The 27,786-nt window shown below is 46.7% G+C and overlaps 1 protein-coding gene across 4 annotated transcripts in view; it reads right to left on the bottom strand.

Moving 5' to 3' along the window:
- Positions 1-27,786, bottom strand: part of LOC134910609 (lactoylglutathione lyase-like) — a 90,525-nt gene that overhangs the window by 3,870 nt on the left and 58,869 nt on the right. For 2 of the 4 annotated variants that reach the window (XM_063918857.1, XM_063918854.1), the window contains exons 2-4: positions 22,893-22,975; positions 12,075-12,215; positions 7,487-7,551 (exon numbers count right to left, since the gene is read on the bottom strand). In XM_063918857.1, coding sequence (XP_063774927.1) covers positions 7,487-7,551; positions 12,075-12,215; positions 22,893-22,954 — 268 coding nt within the window. In that variant the 5' untranslated portion in view covers positions 22,955-22,975. Of the gene's footprint in view, positions 1-7,486; positions 7,552-12,074; positions 12,216-22,892; positions 22,976-25,798; positions 25,844-26,919; positions 27,062-27,786 lie in introns of those variants that run through there. The other 2 variants (XM_063918856.1, XM_063918853.1) reach the window with 2 other exon arrangements.

Raw genomic sequence — 27,786 nt, 5'->3', positions numbered from 1 at the left:
AGTTCTGACAAGTTGCCCAGATCCTGCTGAAACAGCAGAACATCCCCACACCATCATACGATCGCCATCATGTTTGACTTTTGGAATAATGTTCTTTTTGTGGAATGCTGAGTTAGCTATACTCCAGATGTAACGAGACCCAAGTCTTTCAAAAAGTTCCTTAGTCCACAGAACTTTAGCCCATAAGACTTAGGTTTATCAATGTGTTTTTTTGGCATATCCAAGATGAATCTTTATGTTTCTCATGGACAGCAGTGGTTTTCTTCTTGCAACTCTAGCATACAGTAGATACTACACTGCTCAAAAAAATAAAGGGAACACTAAAATAACACATCCTAGATCTGAATGAATTAAATATTCTTATTAAATACTTTGTTCTTTAAATAGTTGAATGTGCTGACAACAGAATCACACAAAAATTATCAATGGAAATCAAATTTATTAACCCATGGAGGTCTGGATTTGGAGTCACCCTCAAAATTAAAGTGGAAAAACACACTACAGGCTGATCCAACTTTGATGTAATGTCCTTAAAACAAGTCAAAATGAGGCTTAGTAGTGTGTGTGGCCTCCACGTGCCTGTATGACCTCCCTACAATGCCTGGGCATGCTCCTGATGAGATGGCGGATGGTCTCCTGAGGGATCTCCTCCCAGACCTGGACTAAAGCATCCGCCTACTCCTGGACAGTCTGTGGTGCAACGTAGTGTTGGTGGATGGAGCGAGACATAATGTCCCAGATGTGCTCAATTGGATTCAGGTCTGGGGAACGGGCGGGCCAGTCCATAGCATCAATGCCTTCATCTTGCAGGAACTGCTGACACACTCCAGCCACATGAGGTCTAGCATTGTCTTGCATTAGGAGGAACCCAGGGCCAACCGCACCAGCATATGGTCTCACAAGGGGTCTGAGGATCTCATCTTGGTACCTAATGGCAGTCAGGCTACCTCTGACAAGCACATGGAGGGCTGTGCGGCCCCCCAAAGAAATGCCACCCCACACCATTACTGACCCACTGCCAAATCAGTCATGCTGGAGGATGTTGCAGGCAGCAGAACGTTCTCCTTGGCATCTCCAGACTCTGTCACGTCTGTCACATGTGCTCAGTGAGAACCTGCTTTCATCTGTGAAGAGCACAGGACGCCAGTGGCGAATTTGCCAATCTTGGTGTTCTCTGGCAAATGCCAAACGTCCTGCACAGTGTTGGGCTGTAAGCACAAGCCCCACCTGTGGACGTCGGGCCCTCATATCACCCTCATGGAGTCTGTTTCTGTTCGTTTGAGTAGACACATGCACATTTGTGGCTTGCTGGAGGTCATTTTGCAGGGCTCTGGCAGTGCTCCTACTGTTCCTCCTTGCACACAGGCGGAGGTAGCGGTCCTGCTGATGGGTTGTTGCCCTCCTACGGCCTCCTCCATGTCTCCTGATGTACTGGCCTGTCTCCTGGTAGCGCCTCCATGCTCTGGACACTACGCTGACAGACACAGCAAACCTTCTTGCCACAGCTCGCATTGATGTGCCATCCTGGATGAGCTGCACTACCTGAGCCACTTGTGTGGGTTGTAGGGAGGTCATACAGGCACGTGGAGGCCACACACACTACTGAGCCTCATTTTGACTTGTTTTAAGGACATTACATCAAAGTTGGATCAGCCTGTAGTGTGTTTTTCCACTTTAATTTTGAGGGTGACTCCAAATCCAGACCTCCATGGGTTAATAAATTTGATTTCCATTGATCATTTTTGTGTGATTTTGTTGTCAGCACATTCAACTATGTAAAGAACAAAGTATTTAATAAGAATATTTAATTCATTCAGATCTAGGATGTGTTATTTTAGTGTTCCCTTTATTTTTTTGAGCAGTGTATATTTCATGGAATCATGAAAGCTGACATTAACCGATGTGAGAGATGTCTGCAGTTGCTTAGATGTTTATCTGGGTTCTTTGTGACTTCCTGAATGAGTTGTCGATGGGCTCTTGAAGGAATTTTAGTAGGCCGGACACTACTGGGAAGATGTATCATTGTTCCAAGTGTTCTCCATTTGGAGAGGACAACTCTCACTGTGGTTTGATGGAGTCACAGCACCTAAGAAATGGCTTTTTAACTCTTTCCAGACTGATATATTTCAATAACTTTCTTTTTAATCTATTCTGGAAGTTATTTTGAATGTGGCATACTGTGTTGCTTGTTGAGACCTTTTATGCAGTTTCAAATTGCTGAAAAGTTCTATTTAAAGCTGGCCATACATCTTAATGCTGGCCATACATCAGACCAAATTTTCCTTCAACCATCCAACTGTCCAACTGAACCAGCCATTTTTTTCCCATCAGACCAGCCAACTTCTTTCAAACTTGTGATGTCACAGATGTAGGTGGACAGTGTCCCTAAGGGATGAAAAGGGGTTGACATAATGACATCATTACTGAGCGTGGCTTGCGTTGCGTGAACGATAACGCCTAACCAGACAATTGGATCAAAATGTTAATTGCACCTCTAGTGTGTAGCATTTAATAAACTACAAAAATGGTCCAGTCACTTTTTAGCGTATCTGCTATGGGTGCTCCTCGGGTAATGCCAAGAATCATGGATCAAGACGTCTCAAATTTACATCTCTATAGATTTAGATTCAGGAAGATTCCCACACCAGAAAATACTTGAAAATTTGTAATCTTAAGGGAATATGCTACGTTGTTTTAAAATTAATATAAACAATAGATCAGAGGTGGCCAAACAGTCGATCGCGATCGACTGGTTGATCGCGGACATGCGACCAGTCCATCGCAATCCGCCGCCCATCCACACGAGGCAAGGAGAGCGCAGCGTGCGCCTCTCCTGCCAGCTGCACTGCCCCTCAGTCTGGTCTCCGGCAGTGACGGTAGAGTGTATAGCTCAAATCAGGTGCCGGTTCGTTTGCCAGTCAGAGCTCGCGGACCAGCGCCTGATTTGAGATATACATGCTGCCGTCACCGCTGGAAACCAGACTGAGAGGCAGGGCGGCAGGCAGGAGAGGCACGCTCTGCACTCTCCACACAGCAGCAAAACGGTGAGCAGCACTATGGGGGCATATCTGGCACTGTGGGCACATGGCACACTGGGGGCATATCTGGCACTGTGGGGACATATCTGTATCTGGCACTGTGGGGTCATATGTGGCACTGTGGGGGCATATCTAGCACTGTGGGCACATGGCACTGTGGGGTCATATCTGTGTCTGGCACTGTGGGGTCATATGTGGCACTGTGGGGGCATATCTAGCACTGTGGGCACATGGCACTGTGGGGGCATATCTGTATCTGGCACTGTGGGGTCATATGTGGCACTGTGGGGGCATATCTAGCACTGTGGGCACATGGCACTGTGGGGTCATATCTGTGTCTGGCACTGTGGGGTCATATGTGGCACTGTGGGAGCATATCTAGCACTGTGGGCACATGGCACTGTGGAGTCATATCTGTATCTGGCACTGTGGGGTCATATGTGGCACCCTGGGGGCATATCTGGCACTGTGGGGGCATATCTGGCACTGTGGGGGCATATCCATATCTGGCACTGTGGGGCATATCTAGAACTGTGGGCACATGGCACTGTGGGGGCATATCTTTAACTGGCACTGTGGGGGCATATCTGGCACTGTGGGGGCATATCTGGCACTGTGGGGCATATCCATATCTGGCACTGTGGGGGCATATCTAGTACTGTGGGCACATGGCACTGTGGGGGCATATCTTTAACTGGCACTGTGGGGGCATATCTGGCACTGTGGGGGAATATCTGGCACTGTGGAGGCATATCTGTTTCTGGCACTGTGGGGTCATACGTGGCACTGTGGGGGCATATCTAGCACTGTGGGCACATGGCACTGTAGGGGCATATGTGTATCTGGCACTGTGGGGTCATAACTGGCACTGTGGGGGATATGTGTATCTGGCACTGTGGGGGCATAACTGGCACTGTGGGGGCATGTGTATCTGGCACTGTGGGGGCATATGTGTTTGAGGTTTTTACCTGTGGGGGCCAATGTGTTATTTCGTGCGAGACAGTCATTACATTCTGTGCAGCAAGGCTACGTCCCTTTTTTTGTTATACCACGCCCACTTTTTTGTTATGCCATGCCCCTTTTTGGGGGGGCGCGCGCCGCCGGCGTGTGCTATTATCCCACCTAGGTAGATCACAAAAGCTTTTCAGCTTTCAAAGTAGATCACCGACTCCAAAAGTCTGGCCACCCCTGCAATAGATCCACATAAACACGTGCGACTGGTGCTGCTCACTGAGGAGAAAAAGGAATCCGTTTAATTTCAGCAGAACTCGTTCCCTATCCACAAATGTTTTTTATTTTTTTATTTATAATGCTTTTTTAAATACCAAAATGATTTCTTTGAAAGAATCCAATACCCATATGTGATGTGGGTTTCTTTAATATTATCACATATGAAGTATTGTGTGCTCCCCTTTTATTGGGGTCACAAAAAAAGCGAAATATGTAAAAAATAGAAATACAATAATGTGTAAGGAAAAGAAAAAAATAATTCAGAGTAAATAAAAAGTGTGATCTAAAACAAAATGCTTATGCACTGTCTTCATTCTATATTATGGTCATCATTCCTATAATGTTTTGGATTACATTCTGCTCTCGAATCTTCATCTGATTTCTCAGTAGTAATGTTTCACTGTAGTTACAAAAATAGCAACATTGTCACAGGTATATACCGATTTCTTATACTGTGGTTATACTGGTTACATTTGTTGCTTTTCTGTAATACCGCTCAAATGTTATTAGCAGCCAAACAGTATTGGATGCATTTATGATTCTTCATGCTCAGCGGTTGCACATGTAAATCTCATTGTCATAAGGGGTTATAATCACAACACACACAGGTCTTCCTTGATAATGCAAGCTCACACGTCAATTAGTATTTCATTATTTCAAATATAATTATATACTAATATTGTTTATAAAATATTTTTTCTTCTTTCACCCAGGTACCATTACACTATATATATATATATATATATATATATATATATATATATACACAGTATATATATATATATATATATATATATATATATATATAGAAGAAGAATGGAGTGCGCAGGTATGAGAAAAATATCACAAATTCATTTATTGAACAATAATGCTCACATACATCTTAGCTCTTGAAGATCAGCATGGTCAGTCGTTTGGCTGTAAGTATCCACGGGTGTCTCCCACTGGGACTCGCTCAGGACGGCACACCACACAGCGCGGTCAGACGTTATTCATCCGACACACCTGGACCAGACTTTCAGACGTCTCACACGTCTAACGCTCCACAAGCCACGCCCAACGCGTTTCGTCTACGGACTTCGTCAGGGCTTCGTCACCCCCTGACGAAGTCCGTAGACGAAACGCGTTGGGCGTGGCTTGTGGAGCGTTAGACGTGTGAGACGTCTGAAAGTCTGGTCCAGGTGTGTCGGATGAATAACGTCTGACCGCGCTGTGTGGTGTGCCGTCCTGAGCGAGTCCCAGTGGGAGACACCCGTGGATACTTACAGCCAAACGACTGACCATGCTGATCTTCAAGAGCTAAGATGTATGTGAGCATTATTGTTCAATAAATGAATTTGTGATATTTTTCTCATACCTGCGCACTCCATTCTTCTTCTATTTACATGTACATTGGATCCAGTGGTTCTGGTCCCAAAAAAGGAGGAAGCAGCAGGATACATCTTAAAGAACTCAGTATTGTATGGACACAGACTGTTATTTATTGATACTGAATTTGAGGTGGATGTGGATGCGCAGCTATTTCTTTGTATCATATATATATATATATATAGCAATATACGACGGGCGGCACTCACGGCTTTAAGGACAAACACAGGAATCCACCTGAGCGTGTCAACGTTTCAAAGTTTATAATCAAACTTTTTCGTCAGGACCATATATATATATATTTCTGTTAGTCATACAAGGATATAATTATCAGCATTGAAGCACAAATAAATGGGCAACATTGAGAACCGTAGACGCAGTAAATCGGTCATGGAAACTTAGTGCATCAGATGAAAGACACATCATGCTTATTTCCCTTTGAAATCGAAAGATGTCCAGCCGTGCCATCAGCTTAGAACTGGCAGAAACCAGTGGGACCCAGGTACACCCATCCACTGTTCAGAGAAGTCTGGCCAGAAGTGGTCTTCATGGAAGAATTGCGACCAAAAAGCCATTTCTTCCATGTGGAAACAAAAGGCAGTTTGTTTGCTGAAGGGCAGGAGAGCGTACAATAATGAGTGCCTACAGGCAACAGTGAAGAATGGTGAAGCTTTGGGCTGCATTTCATCAAATGGAGTTGGGGATTTGGTCAGGATAATGGTGTCCTCAATGCTGAGAAATACAGGCAGGTACTTATCCATCATACAATACCATCAGGGAGGCATCTGTTTGGCTCCAAATTTATTCTGCAGCAGGACGGTGGCCCCAAACGTACAGCCAATGTCATTAAGAACTATATTCAGTGTAAAGAAGAACAAGGAGTCCCCCGAAGTGCATGATATGGCCACCACAGAGACCTGATCTCAACATCATAAAGTCTGTCTGGGATTACATGAAGAGACAGAAGGATTTGAGCAAGCCTACATCCACAGGAGATCTTTGGTTAGTTATCCAAGATGTTTGGAACAACCTCCTTCAAAAACTGTGTGCAAGTGTACCTAGAAGAATTGATGCTGTTTTGAAGGCAAAGGGTGGTCACATCAAATATTGATTTGATTTAGATTTATCTTCTGTTCATTCACGTTGCATTTGGTTAATTGATAAAAATAAACTATTAATACTTCTATTTTTGAAAGCAATTATCTCGTGATGTTCAGCTGTGCACATATTTGCCCATTCGGCACAACACCGCAAGTTTCCCTGGGCACATCAATGGGTGTGAGGAGAAACTGGTGATATTGCAGGTCGTGATGTGCTGTTCCACAGCAGCACAGCATGGGCAAGCCGCTAATTGAATTGCCCCTTAAAACTTGAACTGCGATCCCCTATTTTATATACAGTATTTTTTTGAACATACAAATTGGAGGGTCTCTAGAAATGTTAGGGACTGTGGTTGACAAACTTACACTTGTTTTTCTTTTAACCTTTATTTTTATCCTAAATTGTGTTCGTTTTACTGTTGTGTCTCAATATGACAATGTTACACTACATCACCTAGGTACATTGTCACGTTGTACTCGGACACCATTACATTAACCAATATTGTTGTTTATGTTCAATGTACTTTTGTTTATACTACTTGGTACGACTTGAAAAGCTAATTAACAAAAAAAAAAAAAACAGCAAATAAAAATAATTCAATTAGAAGAACTGGTGGCCACAGACTCCTCTTCTGCCCTGAGGGAATTAGGAGCTGGTAGAAAGGGTAGGATGTATTTCCCTGTAGAACATGCACTTACCAATTGTGACACCAAACAATTAATGAAATCTCCTAAGTTGTCACAACGTACCGAATCCTCGAGGGTCGGAGTTGCCGTTGTGATACGGTTTCTCGTCTTTTTCAGTGCCCCAGTTGCTGTAGGACATGAAACATACAAGCGTTATATGGAGCAGGCCTTTGTGTCAGGTGTATTAGACAACGAAATGAGAAATAAGTGGATCAGTAGCCAGGGGAGTAACTATAACTTTGTGGGCCCCATTGAAACATTCTGAAGGTTCCAATGCCTCAATGTTTCTAGACAGGGGCGCCTAGAGCGTCAGTGGGGCGGGAATGGATTAGCCGGGGATGGGAGTGCTGGGGAGGAGTAACCATACCACCTGCAAAGCCAAGATCACTGGTACTTACTGAATGAGGAGGTGAAGCCATGCCCGCTACTGTAAACCCCCCCCCCTCCCCCAACACCAGGGCCCATCAATAGTCTTGCCAGCTCTGCTTCTAAAGACTCACCTCTCTTCTCAAAGGTTGTTCAATTTAGGGGTACATTTACTAAGCAGTGATAAGAGCAGAGAAGTGAGCCAGTGGAGATATTTCCCCATCAACCAATCAGCACTGAAGTAACATCTATAATTTGCATACTATAAAATGATACAGAGCTGCTGATTGGTTGATGGGGAAATATCTCCACTGGCTCACTTCTCCGCTCTTATCACTGCTTAGTAAATGTACCCCTATTATATCCCTAGTTTATTTATTCCCAATAGCAGTGCCCTAGTCACATTACAGTCAGTGCCCCCAGTTCATGTTATGCCACCTTCTAGTACCCTCCAGGGACTGTAGGTATACTAAATACCCTGGTCAGCTGCTAAGGGGAACAGATGTCCCATTTTGCAGCACATGGTGTCACTTTCTGGCACTGCACTTACTATTTTCCTGTTTTTCAGAGGGGTTGCGCACAAGCTTCCTGGATTTGGTCATGCTGCCTTTAGTCCCTGACTTCGTGGCCGTCTTATTTGTCCTGGAGAAAGTCCAGGCCCCAAATCAAAGGCGCCTACTGTACTTACACACCCTTGCCAACAGCAGCTAGAAAATGTCAGTTTGTTAAATGATACACACGTTATATAATGATAAGCTTTGCAGTCTCATGCTGGAACATGTTATCCCACGGAGCGATGCTATGAAGAATGCACTGCCTGTTACACGGTACATACGGAAATACAAACAGATTAGGTGAGAGCTACAGGAGGCCTCACCTTTACCTAAACAAAACTAAAAAGGGAAAGTGGCGAGTGACTATTATAAATCTTCAATCACAGTGGACAGAAGAGAAGCACCCGAGTCCTGTATGTTAGTTGTGGAGATAGAGAAGGGGGTCATATCATGTCAGGTTCTCCAATGTCTTATCTTTCATGTTATTATCTGCACAGCTTTATTACTAGAAGTGTGGTAACACCTTTATTACTAGGAGTGTCTTAAATATCCATTTATCTCAGATTTCCGTCAAAACATATGGTTTATACATTTCAAAAACTTTGTGTTTATTGCTAGAGATTGTCCTCCCCCTGGCTAGGCCGCTGCCCCGCTCCTAAGCAGTGAAAAATAAATTGTCCGCACCAACTTTAAAGTTGGGATCTCATTGGGATTTTATCTTGTTTGTTTTGTTTTACTGCAGCATTGTAAATTCTGTCCATGAACTATCGCAGACACAAACATAATATTAGACATAGACTGTGCTATAGTTTATAAATACAGCAGCTCAATATAGTAGCACAAACCAACCAGGTGGATTATTTAGCATGCTAGTCATTAAGCAGTTCTCTAGATTATTTTTGGATGATCCTCACCCCAGTGTTTTGGTTGCAGCAGACATTGCGGTTTGGGATAAGGTGTAGGTTTTGCCTGGTGCCGTTCTGGGTGCAATTCTGTTTACCTGCCACTTTCAGAAGATCTTGTGTAGTACGGGTGACCGGCGGTCTCCTGACCGCCGGTCACCTTACCGACGCCGGGATCCCGGCAGCATACCGACGCCGGGATCCCGGCGGGGAGGGGCGAGTGCAGCAAGCCCCTTGCGGGCTCGCTGGCTCGGTTCCCACTCTATGGGTGTCGTGGACACCCACGAGTGGAAATAGTCCCTGTTGGTCGGCATGCCGACCATCGGGATAGTGAGCCGTCGGGCTCACGGAGGAGGTCATGTGATTGTCGGTCAGCCGACCGGCGGTCACATGACTACCACCCTTTACATACAAGTGCCCGTCCCATTATCATTACCAAAGTCTGGGGACGGCACATAAGGCATACTTGCCTACTCTCCCGGAATGGCCGGGAGGCTCCCGAAAATCGGGTGACCCTCCCGGCCCCCCGGAAGAGCAGGCAAGTCTCCCGGAATCAGGGTTCCCCCTGCCCGTCCGCCCACTTAGTGTGTAAAGTGGGCGGTCCGGGCAGTTGATGAAGCGATTCTTGCTGAATCGCGTCATCATAGCCACGCCCCCTGCAGAGTAATGCCGGGGATCGCGGCATTACAGAGCGGGAGCGTGGCTTAAAGGATGTGGCACAGTAACTCCGCCTCCGTCCTGCCCCTGCTCCACCCCTTCCCCACCACGTCACAGCCCTCCCCTGCCCCCCTGCTGAGCCGACCTGGCTGCTCTCTCCCGCAGAGAGCAGCTAGAATGTCGGTATGTACGACATAAGGCCTGATTCAGACCTGCTCGCGGCTCCGATTTGGTCGCAAACACTGATGGGCCACCGAGGTCAAAGTGCATGTTGAAGTCGCAGTACCCTCAATGTGGCAGCATAATTGACATAGTGCAGGGGTTTGGGGGTGGAGATGGGGAGGGATGTCATCTACATTTTGGGGGAGTGCTGAAGCCATTGGCTGTGTCCTGATGCAGTTTTAGTGGCCCCTGCAGTGTAGTTTTGCTGGATAACCTAAGCAGTGTCAGACTGGGGCATGTAGGGCCCACCGGGGGAATACAGTGGTAGGGGCCCATGTTTAGGGGTGTGGCCAGTCTCTAGAGGGGGTGTGCCCAGCCGCCACATTGGTTTTCCTAACCATTTTGCAAGTGTTGGTCCCCTAGAAAAATATATACAGTAAATACTGTAGTGCATGCATGATAATGTACTAGATTAGTAACAGTACACTCTGGAACCTGATACCTAGAGGAGGGGGTGGGCCCCCAGGCAGTAGGGCCCACCGGTGGTTTTCCCTGTACCCCTGTGGGCCAGTCCAACCCTGAACCTAAGTAACATTACTCAGATGTCAGATGCTGCAACTGACTGTCGTGACATTGATCAGATGCTGCGTCTTCATAGTGGTGGATACATTGGGGTAAATTTACTAAGGTGGGAGTTTTTAGAACTGGTGATGTTGCTCATAGCAACCAGAGTATATCTATTATTGTCTAGAAGCAGCTAGATAAATGTTAAGTAGAATCTGATTGGTTGCTATGAGCAACATCACCAGTTCTTAAAAAAAAACTCCGACCTTAGTAAATTTACCCCATTGTTTTAACCCACTTTTTATAAAATAAGCGGAACTTCACTATGTTGGGAACTTCTCTTCTTTCTTACAGGCACGTATTGTGACTCCACGAGACTGAGAAGACCAGAAAAGTTGGCGTTATAGGATGATGAGTGGGATATAAAATAGAACATTGGAAATTTAAGAAAAAGGCTTCCAAAGAATCAGAGGGATTGTACAACACTTCTGGAACATTTTAAGGACAATTATAGTGATATTTATCGGATATGAATATGAAGAGTGTTTCATCTATATCTCTCGGTATCCCTACTGGTAGCTCTAGAATGCAGCTTTCTATTATATTGTTGTTATCAACAAGGTGGTGACCTCCTTAGTGGTCTGAAGCGGTACTGGTTGTTTGAAGTGTGGAGTTTACTATTATTATTATTTGTTTACATGGTAATGCCCTTCCCTGGTATACAAGCAAGTGTATGAATGAGAAAGGACTGAGAAGCCCACTTTTAGCATCCTCAGATGTTGTGATAATGCTTGGTGGGTTTTTTTTTTAGACATCACCCTCTGGTTATGGCCTCCATTCCACTTCCATAGCAATCTCCCAGTCATCGCCCAGGAACGAACACTAAGGGCCAGATGTAATGAAGTCCGAGTTGGCCGGAGGTGCAGGTACCCGGCCAAACTCTGACTTTTTTTTTTAAAGCTGTAATCATGTACAAGGCAAAAACCCCGCTGTGTACATGACTGCCGCTTAAAAAATAAAACAAAAACATCCAAATTCGGCCGGGAACCTGCACCTCCAGCCCTAAATTTCCAGTCCATTTCTGATACCATGTTTCCCAATCGCCTCTGCACCTCTGTGTGTACAGTGCAACGCATGCTCCATACAAATTTGTCTTACATGCATGTAAAGTAGCAGAAAGTTGTACAACTTGATAAAGAAAAAAAAAATAGTTTTTTTTATGTACATAAAATGCCAAAATGTGTGGATTTTTGACATTTGAAAATCTTTATACGTAAAATAAAAAAAATAAAAAATACATGGCAGAAAAAAATGGATGTGCAGAAAAAATAATAAGACAGAACTAAAAAATAATCCGCCTTACAACATTGTGTAATTCTATTTACGTTTAAATATAACAATATACTGTATACTCTATTATGTGTAGTAGTTATACACAATACTCACTGCGTCAGCATAACTGTTGCTTTACATGAAAAGGTCCAGGCAGTCCGATCCTTAATGTTTTTCGGCATGTCCCCTTTATCCTCATAGCCCATTACATACTGGGAGAATTTCATAGAGGGGTAGTCCAGCTTCTGCAGGAGACTGAGCGTGACAACAACACACAATAAAAGACGCTGGATGTTGGCAACAACTGTTTTTTTCCCCCCTAAAACTTATTTTTATGGAGCAATAAAATATTCACTGGGGCAGATGTATTAACCTGGAGAAGGCATAAGGAAGTGATAAACCAGTGATATGTGCAAGGTGATAAAGGCACCAGCCAATCGGATCCGAACTGTTAATTTACATATTGGTGCTGATTGGCTGGTGCCTTTATCACCTTGCACATATCACTGGTTTATCACTTCCTTATGCCTTCTCCAGGTTAATACATCTGCCGTTCTTTATTACTTAGCGTAGCCCCTGGCAGGACAGTTATATGTTAGTTGACCTTTATCATGAATGTGGGAGCGGAGTATACACGTTTGTGTAGGCAGTGAGGAGAATTCAAGGAAATATTTCCTTATGCAGTTCACACTTGTGGCAGGTAACCCTGAAGCTCCTGCATGTTCAACATTTCCTCTGATTATATTGACAGACAGAATAAACAAAAAAATAAGGCCCAGATTTATCAAGCCTTTGAGAGGAGTAAATTGCATGGTGATAAAGTACCAACCAACCAGCTCCTAACTGCCATGTTACAGGCTGTGTTTGAAAAATGACAGTTAGGCATACTTGCCTGCTCTCCCGGAAGTTGCAGGAGGCTCCCGATTTTTGGGGTAGCCACCCGCACCCCTGGAAGAGTAGGCAGATCTCCCACATCCTACCTGCACCTTAGTGATGCGGGCAGGATGGAGAGATACTCTACAACATTCGTGGGTCTGTGTGGTGGGGGAGGGGCTAAATGATGCAAATCGCTGGATGATGTCACAGTCCGGCCCTGCCCCCCCAAATTCCCTGCAGCGTCTCCTCTCCAGGCTTCTCCCAGAGAGGAGAATTTAAAAGTAGGTAAGTATGCAGTTAGGAGCTGATTGGTTAGTACGTTATCACCGTGCTATTTATCACGCTCCAAGACTTGATAAATCTGGGCCTAAGTTGGGTATGTGAACAAATTTCATACCTAGATATCATTATTATGATTACCACATCATGACTATGCTGCTGGGGGACCCTGCTCCTTCCACTTTATAATTATCAGTCTGTGGCTTCATGCTGTCCCCATCGCCCTCCTCACATCATGTCACTGCCCCTGTCACATGCAGCCCTGTCCTCACTGGCACATCACTCATCTCCTGATACACTCTGTGCTGCTGGGGACCCTGCTCCTCCCACTATATACTCACAGTCTGTGGCTTCCTGCTGCCTCCATTCCCCTGCTCACATCATGTCACTGCCCCTGTCACATGCAGTCAAGTCCTCACTGACACATCACTCATCTCCTGATATACTCTGTGCTGCTGGGGACCCTGCTCCCTCGGGTGGTCTTCTATATGCCGAATGCCGGGATCCCGGCGCACAGTATACCGGCGCTGGAATCCCAACAGCCGACATACCAACAGATATTCTCCCTCGTGGGGGTCCACGACCCTCCTGGAGGGAGAATAAATAGCGCGCCACCGTGCCCGCAGTGTGGCGAGCGCAGCGATCCCACAAGGGGCTCCTTTGCGCTCGCCACGCTGTTGGTATGCCGGCGGTCGGGCTCCCGGCACCGGTATGCTCATCGCCAGGAGCCCGGCCGCCGGCATACCATACTACACCCTGCTCCCTCCTCTATATAACTGTGAGGACATGACTAGGGCTGCCTGTTGGCTAACTGTTCTCACTGGGAACCAGCCTCAGCCTAAAGGAGGGTTCTGAACGCAAAGTTTGTGTGACAAACATGGATAGCTGCATGATGAGCTTTTACGGGGATATGTATCAAGCAGTATAAAGAAAGAAGTGGACAAGTGGAGAAATTGCCCATCCAATCTTCTACTCTGGGGCAGATGTATTAAGCCTGGAGAAGTGATAAAGCAGTGATAAGTGCAAGATGATAACGCATCAACCAATCATCTCCTAACCACCAATTTACATATTGAAGCTGACTGTCACAACTGAGGGCCTGAGCTGACGGGAGGCAGCCTCAGTTGTAGGGGCTGAGATGTACCGGAACCTGGGAGGTTGTATCAGACCCCTGGACATGTAAGTAACATGAATAATAACTGCCCGAAGGCGTGACCACGACAACTTGGATAAAAGTCAATGATGTTTATTATGACAACTCCGCAACACAGCAGCAGTAAAAGAAAACGTAAAAGTCAGCAAATAATAAATACAGTTCCTGGGTACTACAGGATGGCAGGAGCCACAGGGCACTGGTAGTGTGAGATAGTTCTTATGATCTTCTAGATGGAAAGTCCTTACCAGGCCCGACTGTAGCAATGGAGATAACCCAGGATTGTGCCAGCTGGTGTTCCAGGAAAAGCTGGGTTGCTGAAGGTAAAACAGCTGCTGTGGATACTGGCTGGAACCAGACTGTTGTTAGCACGGAGTGGATACTGGCTGGAACCAGTTAAATAATAAATGAACTTGGGAGCGATGAAATATGAACTGAAATGTAGAACTTGAGAGCGGAGAAATAATAATACCGGTGGAGAGTGGTAAAGTGTAGAAAGGACACCGGCCCTTTAAGGGAAGCTGTACTCTGCTGGAAGCTGAGCTGGAAGCAGGTAATGTTGTAGCTGGAAACAGATGAATCCACAATGGATTGGAGAGTCAGGCTACACCGCAGGTGGAATGCTGGTGCGGGTCTCTATGGTGGAAGTCTTGAGACAGGAGCTGGAACCTGGAAGACAATCACAGGAGAGAGACAAACAGGAACTAGGTTTGACAACCAAAGCACTGACGCCTTCCTTGCTCAGGCACAGTGTATTTATACCTGCAGCAAGGAAGGGATTGGCTAGGCAATTATGCAGATTAACAATACTGACAACAGATTGGAGGAAATGATCAGCTGACAGAATCCAAGATGGCTGCGCCCATGCAGACACTTGGAGGGAAGTTTGGTTTGTAATCCATGTGGTAATGAAAACAGTAATGGCGGCGCCGGCCACTGGAGACAGGAGACGCCAGGCTGACAAGTGCACATCCAACCACGCGGACACAGCGGAGGCCGCGGCTGACGTAATCGCCACTCTGACACTCTGCATGCAGAAGCTCAGGGACGGCGGCGGAGGCCGCGGGAGACGCCATGCCAGATGTAATAAGGCGTTACTGTGACAGCGTCTCAGAGAGACAGGAGAGGATGCAGGAATGTGAACATTAGGATAACAGATGGGATCCGGTCCTGGAGCGCTGAGCCAGCCTTAGGAGGCATCTGATGGGTAAGAAATGGCGTCCAGATACCCGGATCGTGACAGCACCCCCCCCTTTAGGAGTGGCCCCAGGACACTTCTTTGGCTTTTGAGGAAACTTGGAATGGAATCTCCGGACCAAGGCAGGAGCATGGACATCAGAAGCATTGGTCCATGAACGTTCCTCAGGACCATAACCCTTCCAGTCAATAAGATATTGTAGTTGACCGTAACGGTGACGTGAGTCCAGGATCTTGGCCACTTCATACTCAACGCCTCGTTGAGTTTGGACTTTCGGAGTTGGAGGAAGTGAGGAATGAAACCGATTCAAGATCAGCGGTTTCAACAGGGAAACATGGAATGTCCTGGGTATTTTTAAGAAGGGAGGCAACTGGAGTCTGTAAGCAACAGGATTGATGACTTGTTCAATCTTGAAAGGACCGATATAGCGAGGTGCAAACTTCATACTGGGAACTCTTAACCTCAAATTCTTCGTGGATAACCATACCCGATCACCCACCTTGAGAGCAGGAACTGCTCGACGCTTCTTATCCGCAAACTTCTTGTACCTGAACGATGCCTTGAGCAGAGCTGATCGTACGCTCTTCCAGATATTGGCAAACTGATGCAAGGTGATATCCACTGCGGGAACAGAAGTTGCTGGAAGCGGTTGGAACTCAGGAACTTTAGGGTGGAATCCAAAGTTGGTGAAGAATGGTGTTGAAGCAGATGAAGAATGATACTGGTTGTTATGACAGAACTCGGCCCAGGGAAGTAATTGAACCCAGTCATCTTGAGAGGAGGACACATAGATGCGGAGGAAGGCCTCCAAGTCCTGATTCACCCTCTCGGTTTGACCATTGGTCTGAGGATGGTAAGCCGTGGAAAACTTTAGCTTGACTTGGAGGACTTGACATAAACTTCGCCAGAATTTGGCTGTGAATTGAACTCCTCGATCTGAGATAATTTCTTCAGGAAGACCGTGGAGTCGGAAGATCTCTTGTATGAATACTTGAGCCAACTTGGAAGCTGACGGAAGACCGGTGAGAGGAATGAAGTGTGCCATCTTGGTGAACCGGTCAACTACCACCCAGATGGTATTGAACTTGTTGCACATGGGTAAGTCTGTAATGAAATCCATCGACAAGTGGGTCCATGGTCGACGGGGAACGGATAGTGGAACCAGTTGCCCCGCAGGCGACTGGCGGGATACTTTATGTTGGGCACACTTTGGGCAAGATGCAATAAACTCCAAGACGTCCTTTTTCAGAGTTGGCCACCAATAGGACCTAGAGATAAACTCCAGGGTTTTTTGGATACCTGTATGTCCGGCAAAACGGGAAGCATGGGCCCAATGCATGAGCTTCTTCCTTAGCATCGGCTTCACAAAACTTTTCCCTGATGGGGGCGTAGAGTCCATCCCTACCGTGGAGAATGCCAACGGATTTATAATAGGATGCTTGTCTGAAGACTCTGACTCATTTTCTTGCTCCCATGAGCGGGAAAGGGCATCGGCCTTGCGATTCTGAGAGCCCGGACAGAACTGGAGTTTAAAGTCGAACCTGGAAAAGAAAAGTGCCCATCTGGCCTGACGAGGGTTGAGACATTGTGCGCCCTTCAGGTATAAAAGGTTCTTGTGGTCTGTAAGTATGGTGATTGAATGAGAAGCTCCCTCCAACAGATACCTCCACTCTTCTAGAGCGAGCTTGATGGCTAGCAACTCCTGGTCGCCAATGGCATAGTTGCGCTCAGCTGGGGAGAACTTCCGGGAGAAGAAACTGCAAGGATGTAAATGGCCATCTTTAGCCCTCTGAGATAACACCGCTCCTACTCCAACGGAGGAGGCATCCACCTCTAGGATGAAAGGAGAGTCGATGTCAGGCTGTTTCAGGACAGGCGCAGAGATGAACCTCTGTTTTAAAAGATGAAAAGCTTGCATGGCTTCTTCAGACCACTTGGACGGGTTAGCACCCTTCTTGGTGAAAGCAGTAATAGGCGCCACAATGGTGGAAAAGTCTCGTATAAACTTTCGGTAATAATTGGCGAACCCTAAGAACCTCTGGACCCCTTTGAGGGTTAAGGGTACCGGCCAATTCTGAATTGCTTGTAGTTTCTCAGGATCCATCTCTAGTCCGGAACCGGACACAATGTACCCTAGAAACGGAATGGACTTGACTTCAAAGACGCATTTTTCTAATTTGCAATAGAGATGATTGACACGGAGACGGGACAGAACCTCTTTAACCCAAAAACGATGTTCCTCTAAATCGTTGGCAAAAATGAGGATATCGTCTAGATAGACCACGACATGACGGTATAGAATGTCTCTGAAAATCTCATTGACAAAATGCTGGAAAACAGCTGGAGCATTGCTCAATCCGAAGGGCATGACGAGGTACTCATAATGTCCGTCACGGGTGTTAAAGGCGGTCTTCCACTCGTCACCCTCACGGATCCGGATGAGATTGTATGCACCTCGCAAGTCCAGCTTTGTAAAGATGGTAGCTCCGCTAACTCTGTCAAAGAGCTCAGTAATCAGGGGTAAAGGATAACGGTTCTTGATGGTAATGTCGTTCAAACCTCTGTAGTCGATGCACGGCCGCAGACCACCATCTTTCTTTTTTACAAAAAAGAAGCCTGCGCCGGCTGGGGAAGAAGAAGGTCGAATGAACCCCTTTGCTAGGTTCTCTTTAATGTATTCCTCCATAGAATGCGTCTCAGGCAGAGACAACGGATAAGTTCGGCCTCGAGGTGGAACCTTCCCTGGAACGAGATCAATCGGGCAGTCCCATTCTCTATGAGGAGGAAGGATATCAGCAGAAGCTTTACTGAACACATCCGTGAAATCTTGATATGGAGGAGGTGGAACATCAGACGACCTGGGGGAGGAAGAACAGACAGGCAATACTTTAAACAAACATGTCTCTGCACAGGAGGAACCCCATGCCAGGATTTGCGTAGTCGTCCAATCAATTGTAGGATTGTGAAGACGGAGCCATGGAAGGCCCAGGACCACAGGATGTGTGGCTCTTGGAATCACTAAAAGTGAAATAAGTTCGGAATGAAGAACTCCCACTCTCAGACGAACTGGTAGAGTCCTTAGAGCAATAACAGTATCAAAAATTTTACTGCCATCCACGGCAGTTAAGGAAAAGGAGGAAGGAAGTCTCTCGGTGGGTAGGGACCACCGTTTAACATAGGCTTCAGTAATAAAGTTCCCAGCTGCTCCGGAATCAAGGAGAGCAATGACGTTCCGATAACGTTGAGCAACTTGAAGCGAGACTGGGAGATTACAATCATGAGGAGATGGAGAGGAGATCATTACTCCTAGCCGGCCCTCTCCTGGGCGAGCTAGGGTTTGGAGTTTTCCCGGACGTTCGGGACAGGCATTGATGGTGTGAGACGGAGCTGCACAGTAAAGACAAAGAGACTCAGAGAGACGTCTTTGGCGCTCAGCAGGAGTTAAACGGGAACGGCCAATTTGCATGGGCTCATCTTTAGATGGTGACAGTTGACGAGGAGGAGGAGCAGAAGATTTTGGAGCAGATGATCTTCCACGCTCAGTTGCTCTCTCTCTGAAACGTAAATCAACTTTCGTGCAGAGTGAGATTAGCTCATCTAACTTAGAAGGTAAGTCTCTGGTAGCTAACTCATCTTTAATAAGCTCAGATAAGCCATGCCAGAATGCAGCATACAGGGCCTCGTCGTTCCATGCCAGTTCGGATGCCAGGATCTGGAACTGTATCAGATATTGTCCTACAGTACGTGACCCCTGGCGTAAACGGAGAATCTCGGATGAAGCTGAGGTTACCCGGCCTGGCTCGTCGAAGATGCGCCTGAATGTTGACACGAATGCAGCGTAAGAAGACAGCAGGGTGTCGGACCTCTCCCATAACGGTGATGCCCAGTCAAGGGCGGAGCCACTGAGAAGAGAGATGATGTAGGCAATTTTTGTACGGTCACTGGGAAAATTGCCAGGTTGTAGCTCAAACTGAATCTCACACTGGTTGAGAAATCCCCTGCAGAATCTTGGAGATCCGTCAAATTTTGCTGGCGTTGGAAGATGAAGACGTGGAGCAGAAATGGGTAAGGTGGGTGGGGTTATAGCTGGAGTCACTGTGGTTGACGCACCAGATGCGCCTGATCCACGGAGAGTTGTCTGAATCCCATCCAGCCGAGTAGAGAGATCCTGGAGACAGCGGATGATGTGGCCCTGTGCAGCCTCCTGATGTTCTAGTCGGGCTGCCAGTTCTTGCATCGGCCTGGCCGCTTGATCCTGGTCTCCGGCTGGATTCATTAGGTCAGTGCTTACTGTCACAACTGAGGGCCTGAGCTGACGGGAGGCAGCCTCAGTTGTAGGGGCTGAGATGTACCGGAACCTGGGAGGTTGTATCAGACCCCTGGACATGTAAGTAACATGAATAATAACTGCCCGAAGGCGTGACCACGACAACTTGGATAAAAGTCAATGATGTTTATTATGACAACTCCGCAACACAGCAGCAGTAAAAGAAAACGTAAAAGTCAGCAAATAATAAATACAGTTCCTGGGTACTACAGGATGGCAGGAGCCACAGGGCACTGGTAGTGTGAGATAGTTCTTATGATCTTCTAGATGGAAAGTCCTTACCAGGCCCGACTGTAGCAATGGAGATAACCCAGGATTGTGCCAGCTGGTGTTCCAGGAAAAGCTGGGTTGCTGAAGGTAAAACAGCTGCTGTGGATACTGGCTGGAACCAGACTGTTGTTAGCACGGAGTGGATACTGGCTGGAACCAGTTAAATAATAAATGAACTTGGGAGCGATGAAATATGAACTGAAATGTAGAACTTGAGAGCGGAGAAATAATAATACCGGTGGAGAGTGGTAAAGTGTAGAAAGGACACCGGCCCTTTAAGGGAAGCTGTACTCTGCTGGAAGCTGAGCTGGAAGCAGGTAATGTTGTAGCTGGAAACAGATGAATCCACAATGGATTGGAGAGTCAGGCTACACCGCAGGTGGAATGCTGGTGCGGGTCTCTATGGTGGAAGTCTTGAGACAGGAGCTGGAACCTGGAAGACAATCACAGGAGAGAGACAAACAGGAACTAGGTTTGACAACCAAAGCACTGACGCCTTCCTTGCTCAGGCACAGTGTATTTATACCTGCAGCAAGGAAGGGATTGGCTAGGCAATTATGCAGATTAACAATACTGACAACAGATTGGAGGAAATGATCAGCTGACAGAATCCAAGATGGCTGCGCCCATGCAGACACTTGGAGGGAAGTTTGGTTTGTAATCCATGTGGTAATGAAAACAGTAATGGCGGCGCCGGCCACTGGAGACAGGAGACGCCAGGCTGACAAGTGCACATCCAACCACGCGGACACAGCGGAGGCCGCGGCTGACGTAATCGCCACTCTGACACTCTGCATGCAGAAGCTCAGGGACGGCGGCGGAGGCCGCGGGAGACGCCATGCCAGATGTAATAAGGCGTTACTGTGACAGCGTCTCAGAGAGACAGGAGAGGATGCAGGAATGTGAACATTAGGATAACAGATGGGATCCGGTCCTGGAGCGCTGAGCCAGCCTTAGGAGGCATCTGATGGGTAAGAAATGGCGTCCAGATACCCGGATCGTGACACTGACTGGCTGGTGCATTCACCTTGCACTTTAACTTCTCCAGGTTTAATACATCTGCCCTGTATTTGATAAATGCTAATTCAAAGCTGATTAGACTGCTTGATACATCTCCCTCTCTGTCTCACAAGCTTTCTACCCAACCTACTGTAGGTGACTGCATCTCCAGAGCTTTCTGTACAAATGTACCAGATAAGTGTTAAGTAGTACATTCTAATTTCGGTCCTCAAATTGCCACTGCAAGGGTGGGGAGCGTGTGGGAATAGAGTCATGTGGGAAGGCAATAATGATTGTAGGATTCAGGAATGGGGTCGGCCACGAGAATCACTAGGAGATGATCTAGCAGACAGTCTATGCAAGAGGCAATTACCTTACATCAATCAACAGTAGGCTGAGGTGACGACTTGTATTAAATGTTTTAAATATTGTCAGTAAGATGCTCTCTGTATTCTGTGGTGATCTCTTGGATCCACCTGTATTGTATGATGGCCAATGGGATGCTTTGTGTAATGTAAGGAGATCATCTGAATCCTCCTTCTATTGTATGGCAATCACTGGGATGCTCTCTGTATTGTACAGTGGTCTCTAAGGTGATCTCTGTACTGTATGATACTGGGATGCTCTGTGTATTCTACCCAAGGATAAAAGACTAATCTGGCTTTATAAGAGGTGAACTAAAGCCTGCACACAACTGTCTGTAAAGAAGATAACAGGACTTCGCAAGGGAGAAGTATGATTTGTTGGCCCTTGGGATCCCGGCGCTCGTAATACCGACGCCGGGATCCCGATTGTTAATAAGCCAACAAGGGTGAGCAAAGGGTGATCCCCCCCCCCTCTCCCCAACCCTAACACTCCCTCCCTAGCCCACCCGCGTAGTTACCTAAACCTAACCCCGTGTCCCTGCTGCCCAAACCTAACCCCCCACCCCCACCGCAGCCTAACCCTAACTCTTCGAGGAGGGTGCTGTTCCTAACCCCCCCCCCCCCCTCCCCGCTGACTAAACCTAACCAACTGGGACGCAGCCTAACCCTAACACCCCCCCACCCTCCCCCACCACAGCATAAACCTAACTCCCCCCCCCCCCCATCCTCCCCCTGCGGTTTACCTGACGCGCGGGCTGGTGTCTCCTCGTTCGGGAACCCGTCTGGCAGTATTCCAGCGCTGGGATGTTGTACTCTTCTGGATGCCGGTGTCAGCATTCAGAAGGGGGTCGGTATTTCGGCGTCGGTATTCTGACTGCCGGGATCCTGACTGCTACCCCTTAGCACTAATACTGATAGTATACTACTGACAGTTCAGTGTATTCTGTGAGAAACCACAGAGTAAAATTACAGGATGACTAGGCATACCTCCAACCTGAGCAGCACTACACGGTATATATTATACACTTTGGAATACAGTAACTTCTTACACTGAAACCCATCAGAATAAACAATGTGCATAGAAGACTAAAAACTCCAGGTATAGTAATGTTTCCCAATGGTTAGAAAAGGACAGTAAGATAGTCATGCCTTGTAGCTGTGGGCTAGACATAAACAAAACGTATAAACATATTACTATTGCTATACAGTAGGTGTGAGACCTTGCTGCACTGTATGCACCAGTGACCACATGACTGCAAATTCCACGTACACGTGACAGGGGCTACGGCCAACTCGGTGAAGTTATATAATTCTCTTAACAGTAACCCCACCCACATAATCCCTGGTCAAATGGTCTGGTCCAATCCCCTAATTCAGATCAATATATTATGTGACCCGTGGACCAGTATCTGCCTGGCTACGACCCTTACTCCTAAATGTTGTGATTCCACATGGTTCAACTTACGTCATTCCAAGGCATTTGTTGTAAAAGTGTAGGGACTTCTGGGGATCTTTAATTCTCAGCATGGTTTGCTGTATAATATAATCCTACAAATGACAGAAAACTGTATGTGTGAGGAATATCAGTAGAACTACCAGCAGCAGACATAGGCACAGCTATAGTCCTTACAGAACCGTTGTTGATGTGAGTTTGTATCCAAATTGTAACTTGCTCTGTCATGGGGGCTAATTCGGACCTTGTCGCTCCTGTGATCAGGACTGAACTGCGCATGTGTCGGAAGTGCCAGACAGCTGATAGCTGTCTCAGTCCTGTGATCCCCTCTACCTGATTGACAGGTAGAGGCGGTCATTGGGCAGGAGAGGGCGGGCCGGTGGCGTTTGGCTGCCGTTTAGCGGGCGTGGTCCGGGCAACGCAGGCGTGCCCGGACCATTGTGGGGGTGGGCTGCGGCGAATGCGTGATGTCACATGCAGCCGCTGTGACCCAGGCAGCGACGAGTAGCTCCCTGCCAGTGCGCAGGAGCTGCGCTGGCTGGGAGCTACTCTTCAAGTACAAAAGAATCACCGCTGTGCAATGCTTTTGTACTTTTGCAGGGCAGGGCCTGACATGCGTGGCGGACTAGCCCTGTGCTGGGCGTCCCCCCGCATGTCTGTGTGACTGATCGTACATGTGCTAAATTTAGCACATCTATGATCAAGTCTGAATCACCCCCATGATCCCTGTAGCATGACATAAGCGTGGAGAAAAGACCCTGGTCCACTGAGCATGGGACTGATTCTGATTTGTAAGGAACTGAACAGCCACAAGGAAGCGGCTGTACAATACGGTACAAATAAAATGCAAATGCAGCAGGAGGCGTCTGTAGGAGATGCCTCCTGCGTGCATCTGCAGGATCCAAGTGTTTGCCTCTAAGGATGCAGCATTGAATCACCATCGTGAACATCGGTCATGACTTGTCACGTCATCCATTGGTAGCAGACCACGGTCAGTCTGCGTAAGCCAAAGCATACACAGGCCGGCCATTGGATTCAGTCAGCCGAGTCCAAGATGTCAGCATCAGACGACGGAGACCCTGGACTCCGCGCGCGAACGGTGCCAGTTACTGCACCCAAATGCTGCAGCATGTCAATCGTGCTGCGGCTGAGGGGGGCTGCAAACTATATGGCAAGACCTATTCTGCAAATGCGCAGACCATCCAATTTGTAAGTAAACCATTGCACCAAAATGGGGACTGACCCCTCCTTCACTTATTACTGCCGTCATACCTTTCCAAGAAAACATCTAGCAAAACCGACAAGTGTGCACCCGAATGAGCGACCTATTAGATGCAATGGTGTAGCAGTGTCAGCCCACACTCCAACATGAACAACAAATCAGATTTCACCAATGCATCTGTCGGCGCTAGTCCTAAGAAATGTCCACAAATGGCCATTCTCCCTCAGTGGTACAATCCTCCTGGTACTTTTAAAAACTGAAGACAAGACAGTGGGGCAGATAAGCCTGGATAAGTGATAAAGCAGTGATAAGTGCAAGGTGATAACGCACCAGCCAATCATTACGTATTTGAAAAATGACAGGAGCTGATTGGATGGTGCGTTATCACCTTCCACTTCTCATTTCTTTATCACTTCTCCAGGCTTATATCTGCCCCAAAGAACCTTATAGTGCCAACAGCATAATTAGACAAATCAAGCTGAGTGTCCTACCAGAGGGGATGGTCTACGTGTTATCACAGACAATAGTGCAATCACAGGAGCGGGTCATGCCCTATTCAGTCCAATCGTATCCTGTGCTACTGTGCATGTTTGTATGTGAATAAAACACTGGGGGTCATTCCAAGTTGATCGCTCGCTAGCAGTTTTTAGCAGCCGTGCAAACGCATTGCCGCTGCCCACTGGGGATTGTATTTTCGCTTTGCAGAAGTGCGAACGCCTGTGCAGCAGAGCGCCTGCAAAATCTTTTTGTGCAAAACAAGACCAGCCCTGGACTTACTCTTCGTGTGCGTTGATTCTAACGATGGTGGGGCGGCTTTTGACGTCACACACCCGCCCAGCATTCGCCCAGCCACGTCTGCGTTTTCCCCGACATGCCTGTGTTTTCCTAAGCACTCCCTAAAAACGGTCGGTTCACACCCAGAAACGCTCACTTCATGTCAATCTTCCTGCGTTGTGCCGTGCGACTGAAAGCTTCGCTAGAACCTGTGCAAAACCACAAAGGACTTTGTACCCGTACGTCGCGTGTGCGCATTGCGGTGCATACGCATGCGCAGAAATGCTGATTTTTAGCCTGATCACTGCGCTGCAAACGGCAGCTAGTGATCAACTTGGAATGAACCCCAATATCAGGTTCTTTGCTTTGTCTGGAGTTTGTAAGGGTACCAGGAGGATTGTACCACTGTATGAGGGGTATGGGTCGTTGGATAGACACAATTTAGGTCGACAGTCATTAGGTCGACCATGGAAGGTTGACATGCATTAGCTTAACAGGGACAAAAGGTCGACATGGTTTTTTAAAACTTTTTTTGGGCGTCGTTTTCTTCGTAAAGTGACAGGGAACCCCAATTAGTGCACCGTGTCCCCTCGCCATGCTTCGGGCAAGGTGCCTCACTCCGCTACCAATTCGTTTGGCACAGGTTACCGTTATAATTGTAGTCCACGTGGATCGTTAAGTATGAAAAAAATCCAAAAACTGAAAGAAAGAAAAAGGTGAAAAACTCATGTCGGCATTTTGACCCGTCGACCTAATGACCATGTCAACCTAATGCATGTCGACTTTCAGTGGTCGACCTAATCACTGTCCACCTAAGCTGTGTCGACCTAACGACCGTATCCTCTGTATGAGAACTGCCATAACACCTTTAGTAACGTTAGTGACATACTTGCTGATCTTCATATTTACAAAGGAAGCTCACCTCTCACCCCAGCAGGCTTCAGCAGTTGTGGAACTTGTTCAACAACTGGAGAATAACAAGTTACATACAAACAATGATTATCAAAATTCTACTATATTGCTGCCCATCAAGTCTGGTCAAACAAATTAAATAAGGGGGAATATTTCTGTATTGCTGCTTACTGTGGTGACAAAAAAAAAATCTCTTATCAACACAACTTATCTAGAGAATATCTGCAGGGCAGCGAAGCAATGCCGACAATACTGATCCAGTGCAGTAAGAGTTAATTTCCTGCTATGACCGGCCAGTCTCTGTAAACATGTAGATTTGTGTTTACAGTTCCAGTAAATAATTATAAATACAAATAATAACAGATAATATGGAAAAATGTAAACCATCTAGACATTGAAACAAAGACTTTATTCAACATTTATTTTCGTCAGAAATTTTAATTTGTTACTTATCACCATCCTGAGAAAACAAAATCAGAACACTGCAGAACCGCATCTTGCAACAATTGTATCGTATTTGTAGTCTCAAATTAACCAGAGTTCAGTCACATTACCAGATACACTGCAGCACGGGATCCGGTCTCTAGGTCGACCACTATTGGTCAACAGGGTCTCTAGGTCGACATGAGTTTTTCAAATATTTTTTTTCTTTTTTTGAACTTTTTCCTACTTAACGATCCACGCGGACTATGATAGAGAATAGTAACCTGTGCCGAGCGCAGCGTGGCACCTTGCCCGAAGCATGGCGAGAGAACTACACAAAAAAAAAACATTAAAAAGGCATGTCGACTTTTTGACCTGTTGACAGAGACCCTGTCGACTAATAGTGGTCGACCCAGTTACTGTCGACCTTCCATACCACACCCCTGCAGCACATTGCACCTTACCAGTCTCTATGATTCAGCATTGAGAGTGGGCATTCTGCAGCTCCTCATACACATCATAACATAGTACTAACTTACTACCTTAATACATACTAAATGATATCTCAGTGAGTGTCAACAAAAATCTGGGCTGCTGAGTAAACGTATACATGTCTGTAGAGATATATAGGTACATACATAGATACATACAGTACTGCCATGCACTACATGATGTCTTAGGAATGTACAATGTGGTATAAGAATATACCTTGGTGGAGGGGTCTGGTTCGGTGACCTCCGGTGTCTCCTCCATATCACTGCCAGGCACTGAGATACCTTCTTCCCAGGACTGACAGCCTGACACCCTGACACCAGTGACACTCCCCAGTACGCTCTGGCAATACCTGCGCTGGAGGGGCGGGGATAACAACACCTGGATGGATCAGGGACACGCCCCAGTCACTGGCTGTCCTGGCTCCAGGGAGGTGCCGCCAGCAGAGGGCGCTCACTGACTGACGGTGATTTTCATTCTGCAAAAAAGTACTGTGCACTATGCAGAGCATCCAGGCATCTGTGCGAGACTGGTGACCTGTACTGTGGCCGGATACCTGACTCCTAATGAATATATACATGATATCAGTTTTATTCTATCACGGCACGAATAGAGTTCCAGCTTGTGCACATAGCTTCTATGGAGTGCATTACGTTCCTGCAGCAATACAGGGGAGGACATGTGCACTTATGTTGTATCACCTGTTCTGCTGCTCATTCCGATGTGACCAGCGTGCCCTGGTGTGCAGTGTGACACAGCACTCTCCAATGCTCTGTCTGATTGTCTCACAAAGCTACTGGCTTATCTGTATTATACTGAAGGAGGTGTCATGGCACACAATGGGTGGAATTCAATTGTTTGAAAATTCTGGTAAGATAGGAAAAAAACAGACTCCCAACTGACTTCAAAGAATTGAATATCCCCCAATGAGTTCGTTCTGCAGTAATTCTGTCCCTGATGCTCATCACCTGAACTTGCATCTGCATATAACTAGCACTAAATTATGGGTGTGATAGTAATTAGGTCGACAGTGTCTAGGTCGACCACTATTGGTCGACAGGGTGTCTAGGTCAACAGGGTCTT

Source organism: Pseudophryne corroboree, chromosome 4, assembly GCF_028390025.1.
Source record: "Pseudophryne corroboree isolate aPseCor3 chromosome 4, aPseCor3.hap2, whole genome shotgun sequence".
Classification (NCBI taxonomy): domain Eukaryota; kingdom Metazoa; phylum Chordata; class Amphibia; order Anura; family Myobatrachidae; genus Pseudophryne; species Pseudophryne corroboree.
Note: the sequence above shows the minus strand (reverse complement) of the source record. Positions and strands in the feature narration are given on the sequence as shown.